Source organism: Antennarius striatus, chromosome 8, assembly GCF_040054535.1.
Source record: "Antennarius striatus isolate MH-2024 chromosome 8, ASM4005453v1, whole genome shotgun sequence".
In the NCBI taxonomy this organism is placed as follows: Eukaryota; Metazoa; Chordata; class Actinopteri; order Lophiiformes; family Antennariidae; genus Antennarius; species Antennarius striatus.
In genome coordinates, this window is record NC_090783.1 from 20,979,432 (window position 1) to 21,002,092 (window position 22,661).

The following is a 22,661-nucleotide window of genomic DNA, read 5'->3' on the forward strand; positions in this document are numbered from 1 at the left end:
CTCAATTAGATTAACATTAGACACCAAAAACGTCCTTGTGGGTTTTGTGTGTCTTGAGCGTTTTGTCCTTGTTGTGCACAGAATTCTATCTTCATACATGAATCCTTTTGAGTAAAAATGCTTTCACAAGCAGCCATAGGGGGTTAAAAGTGTTAATTTAAATGTATGCTTGAGAGATTACTGAGGGATGTTCAGCTGTCTGCTGCAATTCCGTCCTTTCGGGAGACACCCTGAGGGGCATTCACATAAAAACCATTTTACCCCAAAGTGGTAAATTTCTGTCGCATTTCTGCCATTCATTTGCATGATAATCGTGGTTTTGTTGCCTGAAAATATAATCTCGTAAAAATGGGCTTCAGAATTTTAGTCTTTTGAAAATGTCAGTCTACCATCACCGTGTGAACAGGGAAAAAGGCAGCTCCTCTGAAAAGGATGACATCACCACCTGCTTCATGCATTCCTGTGACATTCCAGCCTTATTTGCTTAAGCAAGCTGTCTACAGATTTACTGCATCACTACTTGGATCTTCTTTCGTTGTTTTCAACAGTTACACCATCTACCATCTGCAACCTTGGGATGTGTACTCCACCTTTTTCAATCATTTATAAGTATTTGTGTGTATCGGTATTGTTTTGGTAATGGCTTTGTGCAAAAGTGGAAAAAAACATCTCTTTTCAGTAAAACCGGTTTTCAAAATATTTTCCCCAAAACTAGGTAAAGATGGGCTGTTTTTTTGTTTTTTTTTGGTCTAAATCTTTGGTTTTTGGGGTCAGTTAAGTTGTTACAGGTGGCCACAGTTTTACCTTTCTGTGGTAAGTTACTGTTCTTTATGCAAGGTTCAATAAATGAACCTTTCTACCTCAATCCAGCTCAAAAACAATTTACCAATATTTCGTAAAAAGTGTACATTTAGCTTACATGACTTCCCCACTGTTATAGTACACACAACTTTTGGAGTGTCACCTTATACTTTGAGAGAATGAAAGAAGTTGACATTAATTTGGTTGAAAGATCTGTAAGACACAGATGCCCAACAATGATAGTTCTGAGATGTAATTTAGTGAATTCTTACTGATCCAAGGTTTTATTTATATGCTCTGAAGTGGATTTTTCCACTAATACCCCTTGAAGGATTTACCTTGCTAGCAGCACACAGTTCATTTTGCATTTTCAGTCTCAAGAACAAAAAAACTGAAAAAGAGTCATGGCCCCACTGCAGACAGATGCCGGCGGTTACCCGAGATGAATCAGCGTCTGTGATTGGGATTTAATTTCCTTTTCGGACCAAGGGTAGTAGATGAAAGCTGATGATGCTGCATTAGTCCTTGTATGTACTCAGCCTGTGGCTCTCTGCATATTTGTAATTGATCAATGAGTCAGGTCCAGCACACTATGGGGTGTGATGTCCAGTAATACTCATACCTCAGTGTCAGACGTTCTCCCACATGTCGAGCCTCATTTCTCTCTCTCTCTCTCTCTCTCTCTCTCTCTCTCTCTCTCTCTCTCTCTCTCTCTCTCTCTCTCTCTCTCTCTCTCGTCACTTCAGACATCTTAAGGCCAACCAACGTTGCCTGGTTACGAGCCAGTTGGCAAGGAAACAGTAACTGCCCATGATAATTTGTGATTGCCTGGGATGACTATATGTGAGCACATGCATGTGTGTGCATTTTGCACACACGCGTGTGTGTGTGTGTGTGTGTGTGTGTGTCTGTGTGTTTTTGTGAGATTCTAATCTTGTCAAGTACGACTGCCGACCAGGTGATCTGTTGATTAGCCGAGCAATTTTTTAGGACATTTTTGTACAAATATTGATACATTTGTGGTTTGAAAGGACAATAAATAAATAAAAACTGAGTGAAAAGTAAATAAATAAATAAATAGATAAATAAGTACATAAATACATAGATAGATATGTGTGTGTGTTTGTGCGTGTGTGTTTTCTTTAGAGCACAACACCTGCCCTTCGGCCTCTTCATCAGGGTCTCCAGAGGGAAAACACGAAATGTATTCAAACAAGATTAATGAGAAAGAGAGAAAAGAAAGGGTGAAGAGTGGTAAACTTCATGAAAGAGTGGTTTAATAGAGGGCTGTTCTGGTGTGAGAAAGGTCCTCCATCAGCTTGTTGAGCTTGTTGATGTATGCCATGTCAGGCTGTTGCTTCATTGACTGTGTTTTTATTCTATTTTTACCCCCCCCACACACACACACATGCAAAAGTTTCACCTAAATATCCTGCAGATAGATTGGTTTATTGCATAGCAAGCAAGTACTTTTAAATGCTGCTTAAAAATGTACTGCAGCCATTGTTATGTAATGTATAAAAATAACACAATAAAAATTGCAGGAGGCAGATCAGTAGGACAGCGGGTGAATGACAGCATTTAGCCAAAACAATGTGTAAATATTGGTTTTCATTCCTCTAAATATGCAAATTCATGCCGGACCAGCGTTCATGACCATGAATCCATGACAAGCGTGTTAATTAATGGCGGTGAAACTCAGCAACATCCCATCCCTTTCTGCATCTCGCCCCGCTCTGCTGTGACACTTGATGTCAAGTGACACCAGAGTCAGGGTGGGGGTTATGACTCCCCATTTGTGTCAACCTCAAAAAAATGTGAAATTTGTTCCCAGCTGAGACAAAAGAAAAGCTCCGTCTGAACCCTGAAATGATGATGAAATTGAAAAATGAAATGAGATTCTGGGCGACAGCTGGACTGAAGAGTCGTCCAGTGTCAGTGTCAAACAGGTCAAATTAAGGTCATCATCCTTTGTCAGTCCAGACAAATCTTTTTGATTTTAAATTACAAAGATGTGCAAAAAGAATTTCCACATCTCCTCCTCTCAATAGTTTGGCTTTTTGTCCAGATTTATCTAAAATCTGTCTCTGTCAGGGAACAATGAAACAATCCTCTGCCTACTGACTGGCACCAGCGCCAGCACCAGTAATTCCATTGATATAAGTTATTGAATACAACATCTTGGATGTCTTAGTGGCACAATTTTGTCCAGTGCAGTTAATGATGTCCACTTTGCCCTTATCATACACAATGACCCAGAATCAGGATCGACACATGTCCATCGACTACCCTTCACAAACACGTTCTGACCAACCGCCATTACAGCAGCAGAGAAACCTGGTTTCTTAAATTAGACCAGTACATGCAAGACAATGTGAAAGTGTCTTCCCAGTGTCCTGACGCTGCCGCTGTGCTGACTGGATGACAATCTGCAGGAAAAAGAGCTGACTGGCAATGAGCCCTGACCTAAAACTCATTGCTGTTATACAAGACAAACAACAGAAACAGCACTGAAAATAAACACACACAGTAGAGGTAATATGAGAAACGTATTACACGTGGTTAATACCTTCAATGTCGAGTCGCCAGTTTGAAAAGCCTGCTTAAAATGAGAAGGTGTGTGTTGAAGTGTGTGTGAATGATGACCAGATCATTGCATGTCTCATGGTCTCACTTGTTCTCCATGGTGCTCCGATGTAATTAATGACCAGACTAATGGGCTTCTGCATACATTACAGTATGGCTTTTTATTAGAGCTGATTTATATCCAGGGAATACTCAAGCTTTTTGCTCAGGAAAAATCTGTGTGTGTGTGTGTGTGTGTGTGTGTGTGTGTGTGTGTGTGTGTGTGTGTGTGTGTGTGTGTGTGTGTGTGTGTGTGTGTGTCTCCTCTAACATGCTGAGGTCTAAATGCAACCAGATTGTTGTTGCTTTCAATTTTCTTTTTTTTTATATGTAATGTTTGCACAAGATCCATAATTTCTGTACAAACTCAATGCAAGAAAAAAACAAACATATCACTGTGTCCATGCAGTCTGTCCCTCTGTACTGCTGCCAGAGCCCAAACCAGCCGTCTTTTACTCTCTGATGCAGTTTTTACCATTCACAGTGAAGCTGTCAATATGAAAGCTCATTGGCTGTGAATGTCTTGTGATATTATGTGTGCACCAGGATTGTGTGTTTGTGTGTGTGCGTGTGTGTGAGCCTGCTGTTATCTGAAGGATTGTTCCATTTGTTGTTTGCTAAACATGTCTTACAAAGCAGTGACAACCTTGTTATGAAAATGTAAATGTGCTGGGTTAACCATTCAGCTCCCACACGCACAAGCTAAGCACTGACTAATCCGTGCCACATAACTCATGTGCACATTTAGTGTTAACAGTGCTCTAACTAGGAAATTAGTTATTAACCTTGTGAAGCCATCAGAAAACATAAATAAACACATAAAAGACGAAGTGAACACAGTGAAAGTACAACTGAGTAGGGCTGCAACAGAAGTTAATGATGAATTGAGTGAAATTGTTTTATTCTGGATAAAATGTTAATAATTTAGCTGTTAAATCTTCTCAGATTTGAATATTTGCTTTTCTTAGTCTTCTTTTAGAATGAATTGAATGTGTATTGGAATGTCATAAAAAACAAACTTACAATTGGCATTTTACACCATTTTCTGAGAGGTTAAATACCAAATAATTAATCACTAAATCCAAAGAATACTGCCCACTTAATAGAAGACGATCATTTCATTGTAGCCCTGGAACTGGAATGTGCATTTTGACAAAAGCCAGCTGTTGTTCATGAATCTTTAGGTCTCATCCACCAGTAAGTCATTCTTATATCCCTTTCTGTATATAAGAATGACCAACCTATGGACACAGAAAAATGTAATGAAAAATGGTAATTCTCGTGAAAGGACTGGTAAACCTTCCATGAAATTGCAAGAGGAGGACCTACCGTTCAGACGGTCTGTCTGCCCCTCTGTCGCTGCACCCCCAGCTGTTGACTTCAGAGAGGGCTCACCCAGCTATGAAGCCTGTGGCGTCCCACAGAGAAGCACGTTAGTGTGAGGAAAATAACAATAATTAAAGATGTAAAAGAGATAACTGGTAAAGTTATTCAACTTTGTTTGTTCTTGCTGGGAAATTCATATGTTGACTTCAGGAAAGAGTTTGAAGGGGGAGGGTCTGATTAAAGGGTAAAGGGGGGTGTGGCTCAGAGGAAGGGGATGATGATTGGGGTGTTAGGAGAGAAAAATTGGGGGAGGTCTTGGATTGGACTGTAATCCTTCAGACGGGGGTAGAAATAATTTAAAAACAGTATGTTGTGCTCACAATGAGACTGGCTTTGGCTGGTGTTCCAACACAGGGATACGTGTCCTTGGAAGGAACTAGATGATGTTTCTCAAGAGGAGGCAATATTTGGCTTGTTTAGCATGTTAAAAGAAAATGATGAATATCGAAGCGATAAGCAGAAGATAAACGTCATGTGGGATTGACCAGAATGTACTGTTTACAGTATTTACACAACTTTGCTAAAGAGTTCCTTCAGGTCAGATCTCCTTCTATAATCCTTAAACCTTTCATAGCATTAGCATTCTTACCATAACATGATTCATTTACTTTAAGCAGGTACGTATTTTTATCTATTCTACTGTCAAGCCAAGTTTTTTTGCAGTTAGATATATTTCATAAAGTTCTTTTCGTCTTTCTGTGTTCATTCACAGTACGACCCGGAGAACTCTGGCTTCATCAGTACGGAGCGGTTCAGGGACCTCCTGATGGCTCATGGCTCTGAGCTGGACCCGCACAAACTGGAAGTTCTGTTGGCTCTAGCTGATGGCAGTGCAGATGGAAAGATCTGCTATCAAGACTTTGTCAACCTGGTGAGATGTTATGACGGACCTGTAGACATCAATACATCCAGTATGGTTTTGCAAACTGTCGTGAAAGCAGTGAGGGAAAATTCAGGGATTATGGTTTGAGACAGGCTGAAGTTGTGAATAAGAACGCTTGATGCACCTGTCAAAAGAAATGGATGTTGTTGTTTGTAAGTGAGTACAAAAGGTTAGCTTAAAGGATCAAAATAAAAACTGGATTTTGTCTATTTATGACTGCAGACTTCATAATTGCCAGCAAAACAAAATGTTATCCATTCTCTCACATTCTTCATTCTTTCACACATCAACTGCTTTCGCCTTTGAGTCCCAGAAGCCACAATCCAAGATTACAGCTCAACTACAGGGTTCCAAAAGTATGGACTTTCAGTCTGTAAATAAATTCCTTTTTTAATCCTCACCTTGCCCCACATTCAGTTTCTCCTTCAAATTGTAGACCTGGCCCACATGTCCAAGGTCTCAACCAAGGACTTCCAGCTGCGCTCACAATGTGACCAGCTTCTCTTTTTCTGATTTCCACTGTGTTGCTGTTGTTCTGCATGGGAGGCTGAACTGCTGACTGGGGACAGTGTGGAATCATCTCGGGGAGGGAATTATTGTGTGGCACTCAATACCTACTGGGTGGCTGACGGATTGTGTGTGTGTGTGTGTGTGTGTGTGTGTGTGTGTGTGTGTGTGTGTTCCGAGACTGAGGGTAATCCATTGTCGCCTGTTTGTGTGAGCTGTTTATTGTGTGTTACAGTGGGTGAGGAATGAGGCCTGTAGGAAGCCTGAAAACATGTCAAAGGGTCCTTTCACTGCTGCTTTCCAATTGGTCCATTCATGTCATGTGCAAGCTGTGGGTCATGGCATGTAACTGGAAGTGGGACAGGGAGGAATGGGGTGCCAGGATGGGGGGGGGGTTGTTCTTCATCTCTATTGTGTCCACCCCCTCAGTTGTTTATACATTCATAGAGACAACAGTAGCTAAACACAGCATGGAATGAAGGGATGGAGAGAAGGAATGACACTTATTCATATTTATGGTAATATGTTTGGCAGTTTGAATACAAGATGACACAATTAAGGTTGGGGTTACGGTTTGGAGTTCCTTAATCAGTCAGTTAAACATTTATCAACCAAAAGTTAAAAGCATTTGTGTATAGTTCTTTCCAAATGCAATAATTCACTGCTTTCCTTTTATTTATGATGTTTCAAATTAAATATTTGGGATTATCAAGTAATTCTGGGGCTGGCCTTAAACCGAATTAGGATTGTTGAGTTAATGTCTTAACATTTCGTACACTAAAATCGTAATCTGTCTAAGGAGACTATTGAAGCCTGAATACTCGGTGTTATTTTGAAGGATTTCTGCACAGATTAATATTTGGTTCCAACCTGCACCTCTGTGAAAAAGCTCATAAATAGGATTAAAACATTTAAAGGAATGTGAGGTATGCAAACAACATTCTGAATTTGTATTCATTAAAAGGCTCGCAGATAACCATCAAGGTGAACTTAGGAGCCAGAGTTCTAATTCTTGGCTCGTTTCTGTTTATTTTCTATCTCTACAGCTCTTATGCCCACACAGAAAGAAAGGAAGGACGGAAAACAAGGATAGATTTAGAGGTGGATGCCAGACATACAAAAATGTGAGGCTTTCATTTGTTGCACCATAACCAGTCTGTAGATCCTCCGTCAATGTGATTGTCAGTAATGGCCTGTTCGCTGTTTGCTACCTGTCTTCCTCACGTCATTTTTTCTCACTCTTTACCTTCACCTTCAAGCTCTCTTACTGTGAAAAAGCTACTTTTGTCCGTATTGGTGCCGTTCTTCTTTTGCACATCGAGCCCATTCTGCCTGGTTCTCTGTCATGTATCACACTGTGACTGTCCTGGGTACAAAATGCTTTAGTAATAACTTTACACTCCCAAAATATCTACACAAAAGGTTGAACCACTTTGTTTTCTGCCAAATGGGATACAATTGTGTATTGATCATGATGGATTTTTGCTGGTGATTGCAGCTGCACATGCTTTGGTCAGTGTGTGATACACACCTCACCTCTTTTTCATAGTTGAGGTTGCGTTTTCTCAGCTTTTTTTTTTTTGAAGATTTTTTTTCCCCCTTTGCTTAAGTTTGCAAGAAATGTATGTTTTATTGTCTGGGATGTTAAATCACCAACACAAATGTCACTGCTCTGAATGCACAAGAGAAACTGTTTGGTCAGACTTTATGCTCACATCCTTATCTCTCTCTCCAGTCAGCAGCCAAACAGGCCTAAGAAACCTTCAGGTTTTATCATAACATAATAAGCCATACTGTTTAAGGGTAACAAGTCTAGGCAGTCTAGATTCAGAACTTTGTGCCATGTTTTTTAAAAAAAAGTGGAGGCTGTTTGAGCAGGATTATTATGTCACAATTTTAGTGTGAGCCATTAGCCAATTACAATGGTGTACAATCTTGAAACTCCAATCATGTCATTGTCGTGTATTTTTGTCATGAAGTCAGAACATTTCTGATTTTTACTCTCTTTTCCACCCTATGTCATCATTTTATTCTACATCCCTCTGTTAGCCCTCTTATGTCTTTTAGCATTTCCATCTGCTCACTCTTACTTGGCTCCTCAGAGTTTTCTATTGATAAAACTGTAAATGTCTACTGCCGGCTCATTTGTTCCCTTCACCTTCCCTCTTCCCGTCACTTTCTCTGTTGCCAGTGGGCAAACAGATGAAACGTCATTCCTTCTTTTGTGCCACACAAAGAGGAGTGGAACTGCAGTCAGTTCACACTAAGAATTGACTGTCTTTATGGAGCATGGTTGCCCGGGGGAGATCTGTGGTTTGTGTGTGTGTGTGTGTGTGTGTGTGTGTGTGTGTGTGTGTGTGTGTGTGTGTGTGTGTGTGTGTGTGTGTGTGTGTGTGTGCATGTGCGTTTGTGTTCGTGTTTATGAGATTCTAATACGTCAAGCACGACTGCTGACCACGCAGAAACCCCAATAATATCATTCAACTGCATTTCATGCAGAGATTTTACTGATATTGTGGTTTTACGTCCATTTCCTTGTCTCTCTTACTGTGTTCTTAATAAAATGAAGTTGTTTCCAGATCTGGCAGAAGTACACTTTGCTCCTTAATAAATCATCCCTGCTTTGTCCTTGAACAATCATCAATCACTGTTTCAAACATGCGGGGCACTTTAAAGTTGTTTAAAAGTTGTAATTCTTAAATACAGTTGGGCCCAAAGCAAAGGCAACTCCATAAACCAGACTCTGTTCCACCAAAATGAAAGTTTCAGTGAAATAAGTTATCTTTTCTTCTCCTCAACTGCTCTTTACAGAAATAAACTATCTACATAATTTGCTTTTTCTTTATACATGTTAATATATATTTCTTTACACACGTCCTTTTCATATTTCCTTCAATAAATGTGTGTATGTATGGTAAAATGCATTAAACGGACATGAATTCTTTCTGATGGCAGAGGGCAGAGCAAAAGTCTGTGTTGATCTTCCCTCCTACAAGTTTTATACAATGAATGTCTTGTCAGGTCTTATCTTGAAAAGGCATCATGAAGTGTTCACAAGTTAAATAAAAGAAAAACTTAATTATGATTTAACAGGATGACATCCATTAATCTAATAATACAGTACAATTATCTAGCCTGTTTCTCACCCCTCTTATTGTCTCCCTCTGTTTCTTTCTTGACACTCTTCCACTTTGTCTTCACACCTCCCGCTTTCCCGCTAATTCGATTTCACCTGCTTCCATTCCTCACCTTTACTTTGTCCAGATGAGTAACAAGCGTTCCAACAGCTTCCGGAGGGCCATTCTGCAAGGCAGCAGACAGCTGAAAGGCTGTAGTCTCAGAGATGAGGCTGGCCTGGGGTTGCCCCAACGGCTGGTCCGACATGTTGCCTATGAGACGTTACCCCGGGAGGTAGACCGCAAGTGGTACTTTGACAGTTACACCTACTGTCCCCCACCCTGGCTCATCTTAGCCATCACTATTGCTGAGGTAAAATTTTTGGGTAACTTGGAATTAATGTGTTTTACACTGGCAGCTAGTGAAGATGTGCATCATTGTTTTCTAACCACCACTGGCAATATGAATCCACAATTGGTAATGCATGCAAGCTGCACAGGACAGGACGAAGATAAATTGTACACTGTGACAGTTACTGAAAACAGCATTTGGAAATATTTCATGAGCATGCAATATCATTGAACATTAGATGTTAATATTCCTAAATTTTTTACAAGAAAATCCTACAGAGTACTTTAAATATGTACCGTGTTCTGGAGAAATGCCAAGTCTGATAAGTCATGAAGTGCATTTCTTAATTATTTTTTTGGTTTGGTTGAATAACGTTGGTACCATATTCTGTTGTTTGTCCTGACCTATGGTGCTGAACATTATTCAGTATGGTGTTGTAAATCACATTATTTCTGAAATCGAATAATCTGAAAGCGTTTGTGTACACTCTCCCAGGTAGCTGTGTTCATGTACTATGGCTTCCAGTTGGAACGCTTAGTCCTGCAGGTATCCAGCCCGTCTTTCCTGAAGAGCCCCTTGCCTTATCACCCCCAGCTCCGAGCCCAGACCTGGAGATACCTAAGCTACATTTTCATGCACACTGGGTGAGTTCGGAGCTATCGGATTTCAAATTATGTATCAAGACACAAACAGAACTGGTGATGAACCCAAAAGCACGACAGATAAGTGGACGGCTCAAGTCTCAAAACAGGTTTAATCGGACAGGCGGGGGTCGGGTATCGAGTAATCAGTCCAACAGGCAGATGAATCATACAAACGATAGGCGAGAAACCAGACGGGGTCATACCCAAAAGGCAGTCCAAAACCAGGCAGACAGATCCAAGGAGGGGTTGACGACAGGCAGGGTCCGGGGAACAGGCCGAGTCAAACAATAAACGAAACAACTAGCAAGATGCAAAGTGAAAAAGTGAAATTACAAGTGTTTCTCATCGCATTTGGACGAATCTATGGATGTGAGTGTCTGAGTCGAGATGTGCATTTTTGTTCACATGGTGTTTACTGATATCACTGCACAGGAGGTGCTGTTAACAGTTCTGTACATGAGAGAACAGGCATGAGGAGACGACATATTTCTGTTGTTCCGTTGCAGGGATCCATCACCACGGATGCCCGCAATGGTTGACAGCTTGATTGGATTTATAGCCAAGTGCAGGCAGAACGAAGCTGTCACGGACTTTCTTAATTAGCACAACATAATCCATCAACAAGCATTGTGTGCGAAAATGCTCAATATGACAGAGATCATGAATTTGGCAATGAAGATCGCCCGTTCTATTCAAACCAGATCTCTTCAAAGATGGCTATTCTGTGAACGTCTGGAGAAAACTGAGGGGGAGTTGTTGCTACACACAGACTTGAGATATCTCAGTCGTGAAAATTCCTGCAAAGATTTTGAGAGATCTGTCCCAAAATTAAGTTTTTCCATGGAGCTGGACATCCAGCATACAAGCAGCTAAATGATGTTCGTAAGCTGTTAAGAAAAGCAAGTCCAAGTACCGTTCCACCAGGACTGATGATTATTTGGAAGGTGCTTGAGGCTGGCTGTGAGCAACTACTGTCGGACTATGTATCCCTGGCTGATTCCATTTACGATTAAACCACCCTGCTACCGTCACTCAGGGGATTTGCTCTAGACTGGGGCGTCTGCAGTCAATGGAGCAAAGAGGGTGTTTACCCTCGGTGTCAATCACCCCAGCCATGGGGGAGTGGAGGGAAGGAGGAGGCCAACTCCTGACCCTCACAATAACCAAACTGGGTACATTTCAAGATGAGAGGAAAATGGAACTTAAGGCGGTAAATGTCAAAGCTCTGAATATTAGATTACTGGGCAGTGTTTGGGAGTCAAAGTTAGCGTATTTTGGCCCCGACTCTTCCCCAAAGAGCAATTGGCAGAGCCTGTACAAGCTGGGATGGTGGCACTGCTTAAAAAGTGGTTTCAGGGATTTGGGGACGTTTTTCCTCATGATCTATTCATTTTTGGACCCAAATATTCTGCAACAAATAAGTCTGTTGTGGTTTTGTGAATTTTTTTTTGTCTGCTGTTGCCACGCTGGTCGTCTAGATTACATGTAGGAACCGGAGTCAGGGTGCTGGTTGCACAGAACTACTACCTAAAGCCAGACTCAGGGTGGAATACTCCTACACAGTCAATTTGTTGGCTTTCAGTCATATATGGGATGTTGCAGAGATTTTAATGTGATGTTTTTATTTTTTCTTTTGGCTGTAGTGAACTCAGGTTGAACAGATAGTGAAAATAATTGTGTGTTTTGTTTTTTTTTGAAAACCAAACCTGTCCTCGGCAGGTCTTGCAGGTTTAATTAACACTCTAGCTGAATGGAGTCTGAGGCAATGATGGGAACTAATAAAATGGTAATTTAATTAGAAGGAGTAGGAGGTGCTGCTGGGGAGAGACGGTGTTAATGATAGTATGTGGGTAAAAGATGTACTAGAAGAAGTACGTGGGATGTTTAACTTCCACTGATAACTGAGGAACATATTGGGATGAGTTAGATCTAGTGAATGTGAGAATGTATTCAGACTAAGGAGAATATTTTTCATTTTGTGCTGCTTATATTTACTACATCCCGTTTCAAAGCGGTGATGTATTGTAATTGTCAGCGTTTGTGTGTTCGTCTGTTGATCTGTTCGTACGTTCGTTCGTGTGGCCACCAAATGTCTTTGCAAACCGTTGTAGATAGAAACACGAAACAAAAAGCACATTACTGGGGCGTCAACGGGGATGAATGTGAGATGATGAACTTCACCTTGAGAAAGTACAATGAGGGTGTCTGTCCGCCATTGCTGGAAGACAGTTACATAGTAGTGGAGCCCTAAAACTACCTCGAAATCTATTTTTAGAGATTTTCTGGGTAACCAAAAGTCCCGCATCCCTGGAGCGGGGGAACCATAGGGCTAAGATATGGTTCAAAAAGCTCTTCAACTTACGAAGGAGCCTGGGATTGAAGAGCTTTATTTTTTTTAATTGTGTTTTGACTAATTACACAAAGTACAACTCCTATTCAAAAGTAAATTCTACATATACTTGTAAATTACATAAACTTAAGTAAATACTGCATTGTGCCTAAAACATCCTTCGATGGAACATTATGCAGAATCATTTTCTAATCTCCTTTATCTCTCACAAAAAATGTCTGTGAAAACACTTTAATGATTTAAAGATCAGATTTCCTAGAGTTGAAACATAAAACAGATTCCGCTGAGTTCAGAGCTTTGGAATTGTGCAGAAATATGAGGAAATTGTAAAGTTTGGTTGTAGTTTGGTGAACCAGTCATTTAAGAAAGAGAAGTTTAAATGATTCTGTCCTTGCATGTTCATGGTCATCTGAACAGAGAAGGACCTCACGGGTATCCACAGATCTGCCTGACAGTGCTACCCATCCCTCATAGCCTCATTACTGGAACAGAAATAGATAGCCTCTGTTTTCTGGAGCAAAGCTGTCCTTCTACATTTGGACATCCAATCAATATCCTCCATTGTCTCTCAGATAATGAGCACAACCATCTCTGTTTGTGCTGTGGTTGTCGTGGCTACATTGTTGTAATCAAAATACATTTGGCCTTTTCTCATCTTTCCTTAATGTTTTGGGAGATTTTTCTGTTCATGTGAATACTTGTTAACGGTTGTGAAACAGAACAAAATAAAAGTAATTGAGTTAGAGATAATGCTAAAGACTCTGCCTCTGGAAATGAGAGGCAGGCAGAGGAGTTTGAGAGCCCAGATTATACTACCATGCTGCCATTTTGGGATCTGCTGTGACATCCCAATATTTTGTGCCGCTGGCTGAGAGTCGTCTGGAAGGACGTTTTTAAACCATGAAGGGCACACTGGGTTTGTGAGTGTGCAGTTCTGTGTGTGTGTGTGTGTGTGTGTGTGTGTGTGTGTGTGTGTCTGTGTGTGTGTGTGTGTGTGTGTGTTCTGTCTGCAGGACTGTGTTCATATGTAATGTGAGAGTTTAAAGGAGTGTGTTGATGACGATCGCTTGTTGGCCATCATAGTGTGGTTTGATGGAGCAGATGCTTTTATTCTCTTTCTCCTTTCATGTCTGGCTCTCTCGTCAATATGTGTGTGTGTGTGTGTGTGTGTGTGTGTGTGTGTGTGTGTGTGTGTGTGTGTGTGTGTGTGTGTGTGTGTGTGTGTGTGTGTGTGTGTGTGTGTGTGTGTGTGTGTGTGTGTCATTATCCTAATTAAAATCAGGATCATAATCATTTTGGACTATAAAAGCAATTTCTGGTCTCTATTTCTGAACAAACTCTTTTTTTTTCCTTCCCCAGACATGTGCTATGAGGTGATATAGCTAGCTTTCTGTCTGTGTCTCTGTAAATATACGGTATGTTAGCCAGGGCAAATCTCCAAAGCTGTTCAATACAGTATTTGGAAACTCGACCAACACATCAATCATAGTCAAACGTGGTTCCTTATGTTTCTTGGTGTGGGGGCAATATTGGATTTGGAGTTTTTGTCGGTTTGTCATACACATTCAACAAACACATTCGTTCATAAATATCAGCCGCACCGGAGAGGAGCCTTTTACTCTTTAGATGAATTGGCAACAATACCTATTATTAAGGAAATAGTGAGGATAATTTCCACGAGCTCCGGTGGAAATCGCACTGGTGGATCATAGGCAGACTAACGGTAATCCCTGCTTGTCCCTCTGTTTGTTCACAGAGAATTTTATTTTTTCACAGCTTGCATTTTATCATTTCATGGTGAATAAACTGAATGTGTTTCCTGCCAATCATGTGGCACCTTGCCCATACAATAAAATGTAAGCATATTGTCGGAACACAGTTTATAAACAGATCCGCGTCTTCTTTTTGGGTGCACATATTAGAAATAGAGTGTGTGTAAGTCATTTTCCAGGGGTCAGAAGCCACGGCAATACATTTGCTGCTGTAAGCCTCACAAATGGCAAGGTTTGTGACTTTTTGCATACTTTCTATCAAGAATTTGGGACTGAAATCTGAAAATGCCAAAATGTCAAACCTACTGCTTCTTTGTTCTGATGTTTAAATCCCCTGAAGGGGATGTATTGTAATTGTCAGTGTTCTTGTGTTCGTCCGTCCGTCAGTCCGTTAGTCCACCAAATATCTTCGCAACTGTTGCAGATAGAAAGATGAAACAAAAAGCAGATTACTCGGGCGGCAAAGGGGATGAACATGGGATGCTGACCTTGACCTTGAGAAAACTGGGTAAAGGTCAAATTTCAACTTTTGTACACTCAGGAACTGGATAAGATAGAAAGACGGGGAAAAGGCCAGTGTGAGTAAGACCATAGATCAAAGTTTCTGCTTTGATCTACCTACGTTTGATTTACCCTGACCTATGAAAGTAGGTCAGAGTAAAATTTTAAATTCTGGAGTGTCGCGGGATGTTACAATCTCTGACTGCATTGGTTCTAGTTAATATTATTTTGTTTTTTGTTGTTGTTGTTTTTAAATAATATAAGTACCAATAATCTGTACAAAAATATCATCTTCTGTGAGCCTTGGATTTTGAATTGGAGACTTGTGCTTTATTCTCGTACATAAATAACTATTTAACGGTAATGAGCATATTCATGAATTATGTAAACTATTATTAGTGATAGAAACTCAGATTTTTTTAGATATCCATTTCTGGAGATTTTGCCGCCACTGGACTCCAGCTTAGTCTGAGAGGAGCTTGGACATCCCTGCTGGAAGGTCACACTGTCTAATCATTATTTTTATTGTTATGTCATTTCTACATTGTGTAGAAATGGTTGATAAATTGAATATTATATCTAAATATCTCAGAAAATTACAGCCCCCAGGAGTAAATGTGCATTTTTACCGTTGCTCTGTATAAAAAAAATGTTTTCAGACAGTCATAATATTGAGTGAGAATTTCATTTGTGTGTGTGTCTTGTGTGTGTGTGTGTGTGTGTGTGTGTGCGTGTTTGCATGCGTGCGTACGTGCATGTGTGTGTGTGTGTGTGTGTGTTATACAGGATTGAACACCTTAGCCTGAACATGGCCATGCAGCTACTCGTGGGAGTCCCTCTAGAAATGGTTCATGGAGCCCTGCGGATCGGACTGGTCTACTTGTGTGGTGTCCTGGCAGGTAGGCTGTCTCTCTCTCTCTCTCTCTCTCTCACACACACACGCACGCACGCACACACACACACACACACACACACACACACACAAACACACATTTGTTTTTAAATTTTGAAAGCAAGTCAATATTCTCCTGATTGTAGAAGAGGAATGAGGTGGAATGCTCTGCTCTGTTCTTGATTGGATGATGCTAGTGTGCCAATGCTCTGCTTCCATTAATCTAAAGTTGACCTGTTTGATTGATTTAACTACTTTTAATAACTTTTAAAAAATGTCATTTTCCCCTACATTTGTAATGTTATAGCATCTGGGTCTCAGTGGAGCACTGGCCAGGCAGAAGCCTTGCATTCCCCTTCCTTTCATCCACATAAACACTTTCAAACGCATTGCGCCGTTTTTCCATCTGCTTGCTGTGAGGTATTCATATATTCAATTATCAGGTCACAACAAGTGTGATGGTGTATACTGTTCAATGGGAAAAATTTGTATGTGTGTGTGTGTGTGAGGCAAGCAGGGGACAGATGGCCCTGTTCTTTCTGTGTTCCACTCAGACACGTTGGGGTGTAGGGGGGCTGTCAGTGCCCTGTCAAAGCCCTAGAATCCCCCCCCTCAACAGTGTACAATAGGGCAGAGTGGAGAGAGTCATCTCAAATGGAGCTCGATCATTGAATACACACAGTCAGTGGAATCTTAAGGGAGAATGAGTGAGGTGGGAATGGGCAGGAAGATGGATTAGTGTTCATAAAGATGAGGGGGTTTGGTGAGGGGAACAGGATATGACAAACCGAGGACAAAGTGGGCGAGAGATTTAAGTCGAATTAACTGAACCTCTATAAATTAGAAAGAAAAGGCGTGTGTGTGTGTGTGTGTGTATATATATATGTGTGTGTGTGTGTGTGATCATGATGCACTTCGATCTAAACCTTTTACCTAAATTAAATAAAATAATTAGCTGCTGCTTTTGCTTCAAGACAACCGACAGTCAATTATTAACCTCCTTTTTGAGATGACGGTTTGAGATTTTTGGGGAATACAAACTTGATTTTGGATGTCAGGGTGGATAGTACTGTGATGTCACAGCTAGAAGGTTTTGGGTTCAAGTCGTTTGTGTGCGGAGTTTGTATGTTGTCTGTGTGGGTTCTCTCTCTGGGTTCTCCGGAAAAGTGTGTGAGAAGATGAATGAATGATTGAACAAACTAGATGTTTTCTGCGTGTGTGTGAGAGAGAAAACCACAAATTTTGTTTTGAAAATATTGTTCTTTTTCTCTATCTCTGAGTGTTATGTGTGCCGTTGTGCCTGTCTCTCCCTCTCTGTGTTTCTGTGTGTGTGCGTGTGTGTGTGTGTGTGTGTGTATGAATGTGTAAATTTATGTGTATGTGGGAGCTTGTCTGTTTATGCAGACACACGCACGTACACACACGCACACGCACACACACACACACACACACACACACACACACACACACACACACACACACACACTCATGCATGCATTTTCTGGTTTAATTAAATATCGACCAGCAGCAGAAGAGGGGATGCATGCTCTGTTTGTGTTGGTGTTGATGTTTGAACTCGTTTTGACTGCCCGGCAGCAGGATTGACAATGAAATTCTCAGAATATCTACATTTTAGCAATATCGGATATATGATTAAGGATTTAATTTAATGGTTTTAAGTTACACTTAAGTTTGAGGTTTAATCCAGACTCACCAACAGGAGAATCTCCGCAGAATGTGCCACCAGACAATCAGAGGAATAAAACTGGTTTAATTCTTTGGTTAGTCTGACCCAGGTGAAATGGTAATGTCAGGCATTTACAGTCCTTTTTTATACCGTTCTGATGATTTTTTTGATTTTTAGAAATGCAAATCTTAATGATTTTGTTATTGACAGGGATTAAAGTGAGCCTGAACAGTGTTTTAAAGGTTTTATAATATCTTGTGGTTACAAGCTCAACGGTTTTGTGGTTAGTGTAATTTGCTCTCACTCATGTTGACCTCTGATTTTTCATTACCTTTTATTGATTTAAATATTGATAAAGTAATTGATCAATCCTCATTAATCACATACTCCTGCACTGTGAGCTCAGGAGTAGGGATGCATTTAGTCAGTGGTTTCCAAAGTATGGCCCACGGGCCAACTACTGCCTATGTTACGTTTTTAATTGGCCTGCAGCAAACTATAATAAAATAATGGAATAAGGCCTGTTTGCTAACTTTTAACTGAGTTGTAGTTCTTAGTTTCAACACTTGTGGGACCACCCTTAATCTTTGAAGACTTCAAATCCACATCCGGGCCAGAGGTCATGAGTTATGCTGAAGCCACTCTTTGCTGGCTAGGGGCAAAAATGTGGGGACGAATCGCAGGTTCATCGCAGGGCCACACAGAACGACAGACAACCACTCAGTATCACATTCATACCTACTGACCATTTTTGGAGTGACCAAAAATGGTCATTATGGGCTCATACACACAGACAGACGTGAATTGTACATTATATGTCTACCTATGACAGAGGAGTTCAAGGTGGAGGTGGGACTGCATCAGGGATCAGCTCTGAGCCCCTTCTTGTTCGCTACGGTGATGGACAGGCTGACAGACGAGGTTAGACAGGAATCTCCATGGACTATGATGTTTGCAGATGACATTGTGATCTGCAGTGAGAGCAGGGAACAGGTGGAGGAGAAGCTGGAGAGGTGGAGGTTTGTCCTGGAAAGGAGAGGAATGAAGGTTAGCCGCAGTAAGACAGAGTACATGTGTGTGAATGAGAGGGACCCAAGTGGAAGAGTGAGGTTACAGGGAGAAGAGATCAAGAAGGTGGAGGATTTGAGGTACTTAGGGTCAACAGTCCAGAGCAATGGAGAGTGTGGAAAAGAGGTGAAGAAGCGTGTCCAGGCAGGATGGAACAGGTGGAGGAAAGTGTCAGGTGTGATGTGTGATAGAAGAGTTTCAGCTAAAATGAAAGGAAAGGTGTACAAAACTGTGGTGAGACCAGCAATGTTGTTTGGTCTAGAGACAGTGTCACTGAGGAAAAGACAGGAGACAGAGCTGGAGGTAGCAGAGATGAAGATGCTGAGGTTCTCTCTGGGAGTGACCAGGAAGGATAGGATCAGGAATGAGTACATCAGAGGGACAGCACATGTTAGAGGTTTTGGAGATAAAGTCAGAGAGGCCAGACTGAGATGGTTTGGACATGTCCAGAGGAGAGATAGTGAATATATTGGTAGAAGGATGCTGAGTTCTGAAGGCCTAGAGGAAGACCAAAGAGGAGGTTTATGGATGTAATGAGGGAAGACATGAAGGTAGTTGGTGTGAGAGAAGAGGATGCAGAAGACAGGGTTAGATGGAGGCAATTGATTCGCTGTGGCGACCCCTGAAGGGAAAAGCCCAAAGGAGAAGAAGAAGATGTCTACCTGCAGTGAGGGTTTTTTTGTTACAAAGTACAGTAATAACATAAGTCTAGACTGCATGTTTGTATTTGTTTTGCTGCTGTTTTATTTTTCAAAAAGTATCTTGAATCTTGTCAGTTAATTCACAAATATACATTTAGTCTATGTAGGATATATTTAGAGTAATTACTCAGTAAGTCAAATAAACTTATGTTAATCTAAGATAAATATTGCACATCGTTGTGTAAGACACACAATTAACCTGCCAGCCTTTGAAGAATTACAATAACAGTGAACAGAGAGGGGCTCAGCTGGCACATGCTGGAGTAAAGGCAGAGTTCAGAGGTCAAGTAATGACAGACGACGACAGGGATCGATGACCCTTCTAGGACACATGCTGCCGCTTTATGGAAACAATGGACACACAAGCCCCCATGTCGTATGTTGTTGCATGTATGGACTGCAGACAATTACTCAGACACAATGACATATATGATCTGTCTGTACAAGGAGCTTGAAACTGAATCTACAGCAGATAAGAACAAAACAGAGCAACACAGGTGGATCTGTCCTGATCGAGGGGTCTCATTTTTAAACATTGCACATACACAATTTGATTCACTGCTGAGCCACTTCCTATACTAAAAAGGTGATATGTGCAGTATGATGATGTACTGACTCCCTTTTTTCTCATGGGAAGGTAGTAGGTGAATGAAACCACCAGCAAATGCATAATCAAGATCATTATATTTCACACATATTAATATATTCCAGAAATGTCCGTTGTTGTAATATGTTGTAACATCACACGTATGTTGATCTGAAAATAGAGTACTGGAATCCAGCAACCCAATTCGAATATACACATTAGAATTATAAATAAGTTCATTAAAAAAAAAAATCACATTGCTGGGGTGTCAGATTGCTGGAAAACAAAAAAAAGAGTGTATTTTGCATAATATGAGACCTCTGATTCAGAATGTGTTCAGCGGTACTGAAAATTTATAAAACTGGTATGAAAAGGTTTGTGGTTCAAGTGACTTAGCAGCATCGTACCAAAGTCATCAGACATACTGTCATGATACAGTGCAGTTGTTCCAAGTACATAAATTTCTATTCTCATATAGTCATAGTCATAGTTTGTCCTACTCTTATACTGTGTAAGCATATGTACATTTATGTATCATGGAAGTAAGATGTACTTGGTACATGGTAGAGTTGGTAGAATGATGGTGGATGAACACAGAAGGAAAGTATGAAGTCCTTCATCAACAACTTCATGCACTCTCTCACACAGCGTGGGCAGTTGTGTCTCATAAACTTTGCATGAATAATGTACACACAGGTCAGCGCCATGGAGACAAGGAAAGGAAACAATAATCTGCATGGAGAGAAAGGGTAAAGAAAGACAAGTGAGACAGAGAGAAAATGAGAGTTTTTATTGGTCTAATTTGATACTCCAACTAATATCCTTTCTCTCTGCTTTTACCAGATTACTTCCACCAAGACTGCACTGAGAGCACATTCCCTCTGTCCCCACATTTAAACTTAGAAATGCTCAAATTGAAATTTCAATACAAGTGTTTGTTTTTTTCTATTCACATCCATATGTAAATGTATTTGGCAAAGAGATTATGTTTCTACCTGTGTGTGTTTTATTGGTGGTGAGTTGGTTTGTCAACAGAATTGAACAAACCAACTGGATGGATTTCCATTAAATTTGTGGTAGGATTGGTCTGCTCTGGGGTCAGGAAAGACCATTTGATTTCAGTGTGGACCCAGATACAGGGGATAATCCAAAAACATAATGCACACTAAATACAACATGCGTAAAGGAACTGTTCTGGTACTGATAAACTCCCATGATCTTCATTGGCCAAGTGAGTTTCACCTGTTGGCAAGGATGACAATTTATCATTTTATTCCAAGTAGCACAATGTGGTTTTAATCAACAGTATGAAAGCTGCTGTGGCTCACATGAGTTGGTCATGTCACAGGCATTAAACCTCCCTTTAACTTATTACCTTCATATCATTTTCAGCAGCAGGCAACTATAGCAAAGTAAAGTTCAAATGACACCCACACTGCCCATCACCACAAAGATAGCTTTTAGCTTGTGAATATAATGGAGCATTTAGCAGCTAAATAGTCCACTATTTCATGGGGTGGGTGAAGACAGTCAGAGTGGAACTTATAATCATCAGGTCACAGAAATGCCTCCAAAAGGATGATAATGTTGCTTGGTGTATAAGGCTGAAGTTATTCGCTAACACGTATTGTCATGTTGTGGAAAAATCACCATCCAGGGTACTTTATTGGTTTTTCTAGATATCGATAAATATGATGTTATTTGTTTGCCGTACCAATAGAAAGCTCCGTTGTTATCATTGCAGGGTCTCTGGCAGTATCTGTCACCGATATGACAGCTCCAGTGGTCGGGTCATCTGGGGGAGTGTACGCTCTGGTTTCTGCACATTTAGCAAATGTTGTTATGGTAAGTATATGTGCAGTAGTTTATCTATAAATGCCTATACATTATTCACCATCATCATTACACTGTCATGTCCATGTATCTGTGCAAATGCCCATCCTGGAGCACAAAGCTTTCAGGTGAATCTGAATTATATGCAAAAGAGTATTCATGGTGCACCCACCCCAGATCCTCTAAAGCATTTGTGGGGTCATGTTGGAGGAAAAATCCCTCGACCTTCTCAGTCAGGAAATCAAATTATCTGTTGCAGCAAGAGGACCATGCAGTTCAGAGAGTCTGTGTGGTCTCTTAAAATTGATGTGAACTGATATAGAGGGTGAGCTCTTATGTCATTTATGTCCGTGTGTGTGTGCGTGCATGTATGCGTGTGTGCATCTGTGTACATGCGCGCATATGTGAGTGTGTGTATGCACGTAAAATGTGTTCTATCTCCATGATCAGAATCTGACAATGCCTTCATGGATTGTTAATCTTTACCTTCTTTGTCTTTCTGTAGAACTGGTCAGGAATGAAATGTCAGTTTAAGTTGTTTCGGATGGCCATGGCCCTGGTGTGCAGTAAGTTTCAATTCAGCCATCACAGTCCTCCTTCACCTCACCTGAGGAACAGTTTAACTTGATAAATCTGTTAGATACTTTTTAATCACCAGACTTAAACTTTGCAGCAAATGTCGTGTGTTAGAGGGATTCCAAATGTACAAATGGAATCACAAAGTAAGTTCTGTTTTACACAATCCTGAGTTTCCACCATAATGTCTGATGGAAGCTTTTCTACTTTTGTTTTATTTCAGATTGTTAGTGATTCTTCCTGACCCGTGTTGAAAGTTGAAGAAACAGAACTATCATTTATCAACACAACATTGCATTAATTTAAAAATGAAATGCTGTGCACACAGCATATGTGTCAGAATGGACTAAATACCACATTGCAATGAAGGATAGGCTCATA

General features: G+C 40.7%; 1 protein-coding gene across 4 annotated transcripts in view; it reads left to right on the top strand.

The window, feature by feature from the left end:
* rhbdl3 (rhomboid, veinlet-like 3 (Drosophila)) overlaps positions 1-22,661 on the top strand; it is a 38,605-nt gene that overhangs the window by 13,162 nt on the left and 2,782 nt on the right. For 2 of the 4 annotated variants that reach the window (XM_068322635.1, XM_068322636.1), the window contains 7 exons: positions 5,525-5,683; positions 7,249-7,326; positions 9,467-9,691; positions 10,166-10,314; positions 15,724-15,836; positions 21,616-21,716; positions 22,210-22,270. In XM_068322635.1, coding sequence (XP_068178736.1) covers positions 5,525-5,683; positions 7,249-7,326; positions 9,467-9,691; positions 10,166-10,314; positions 15,724-15,836; positions 21,616-21,716; positions 22,210-22,270 — 886 coding nt within the window. Of the gene's footprint in view, positions 1-5,022; positions 5,350-5,524; positions 5,684-7,248; positions 7,327-9,466; positions 9,692-10,165; positions 10,315-15,723; positions 15,837-21,615; positions 21,717-22,209; positions 22,271-22,661 lie in introns of those variants that run through there. The other 2 variants (XM_068322638.1, XM_068322637.1) reach the window with 2 other exon arrangements.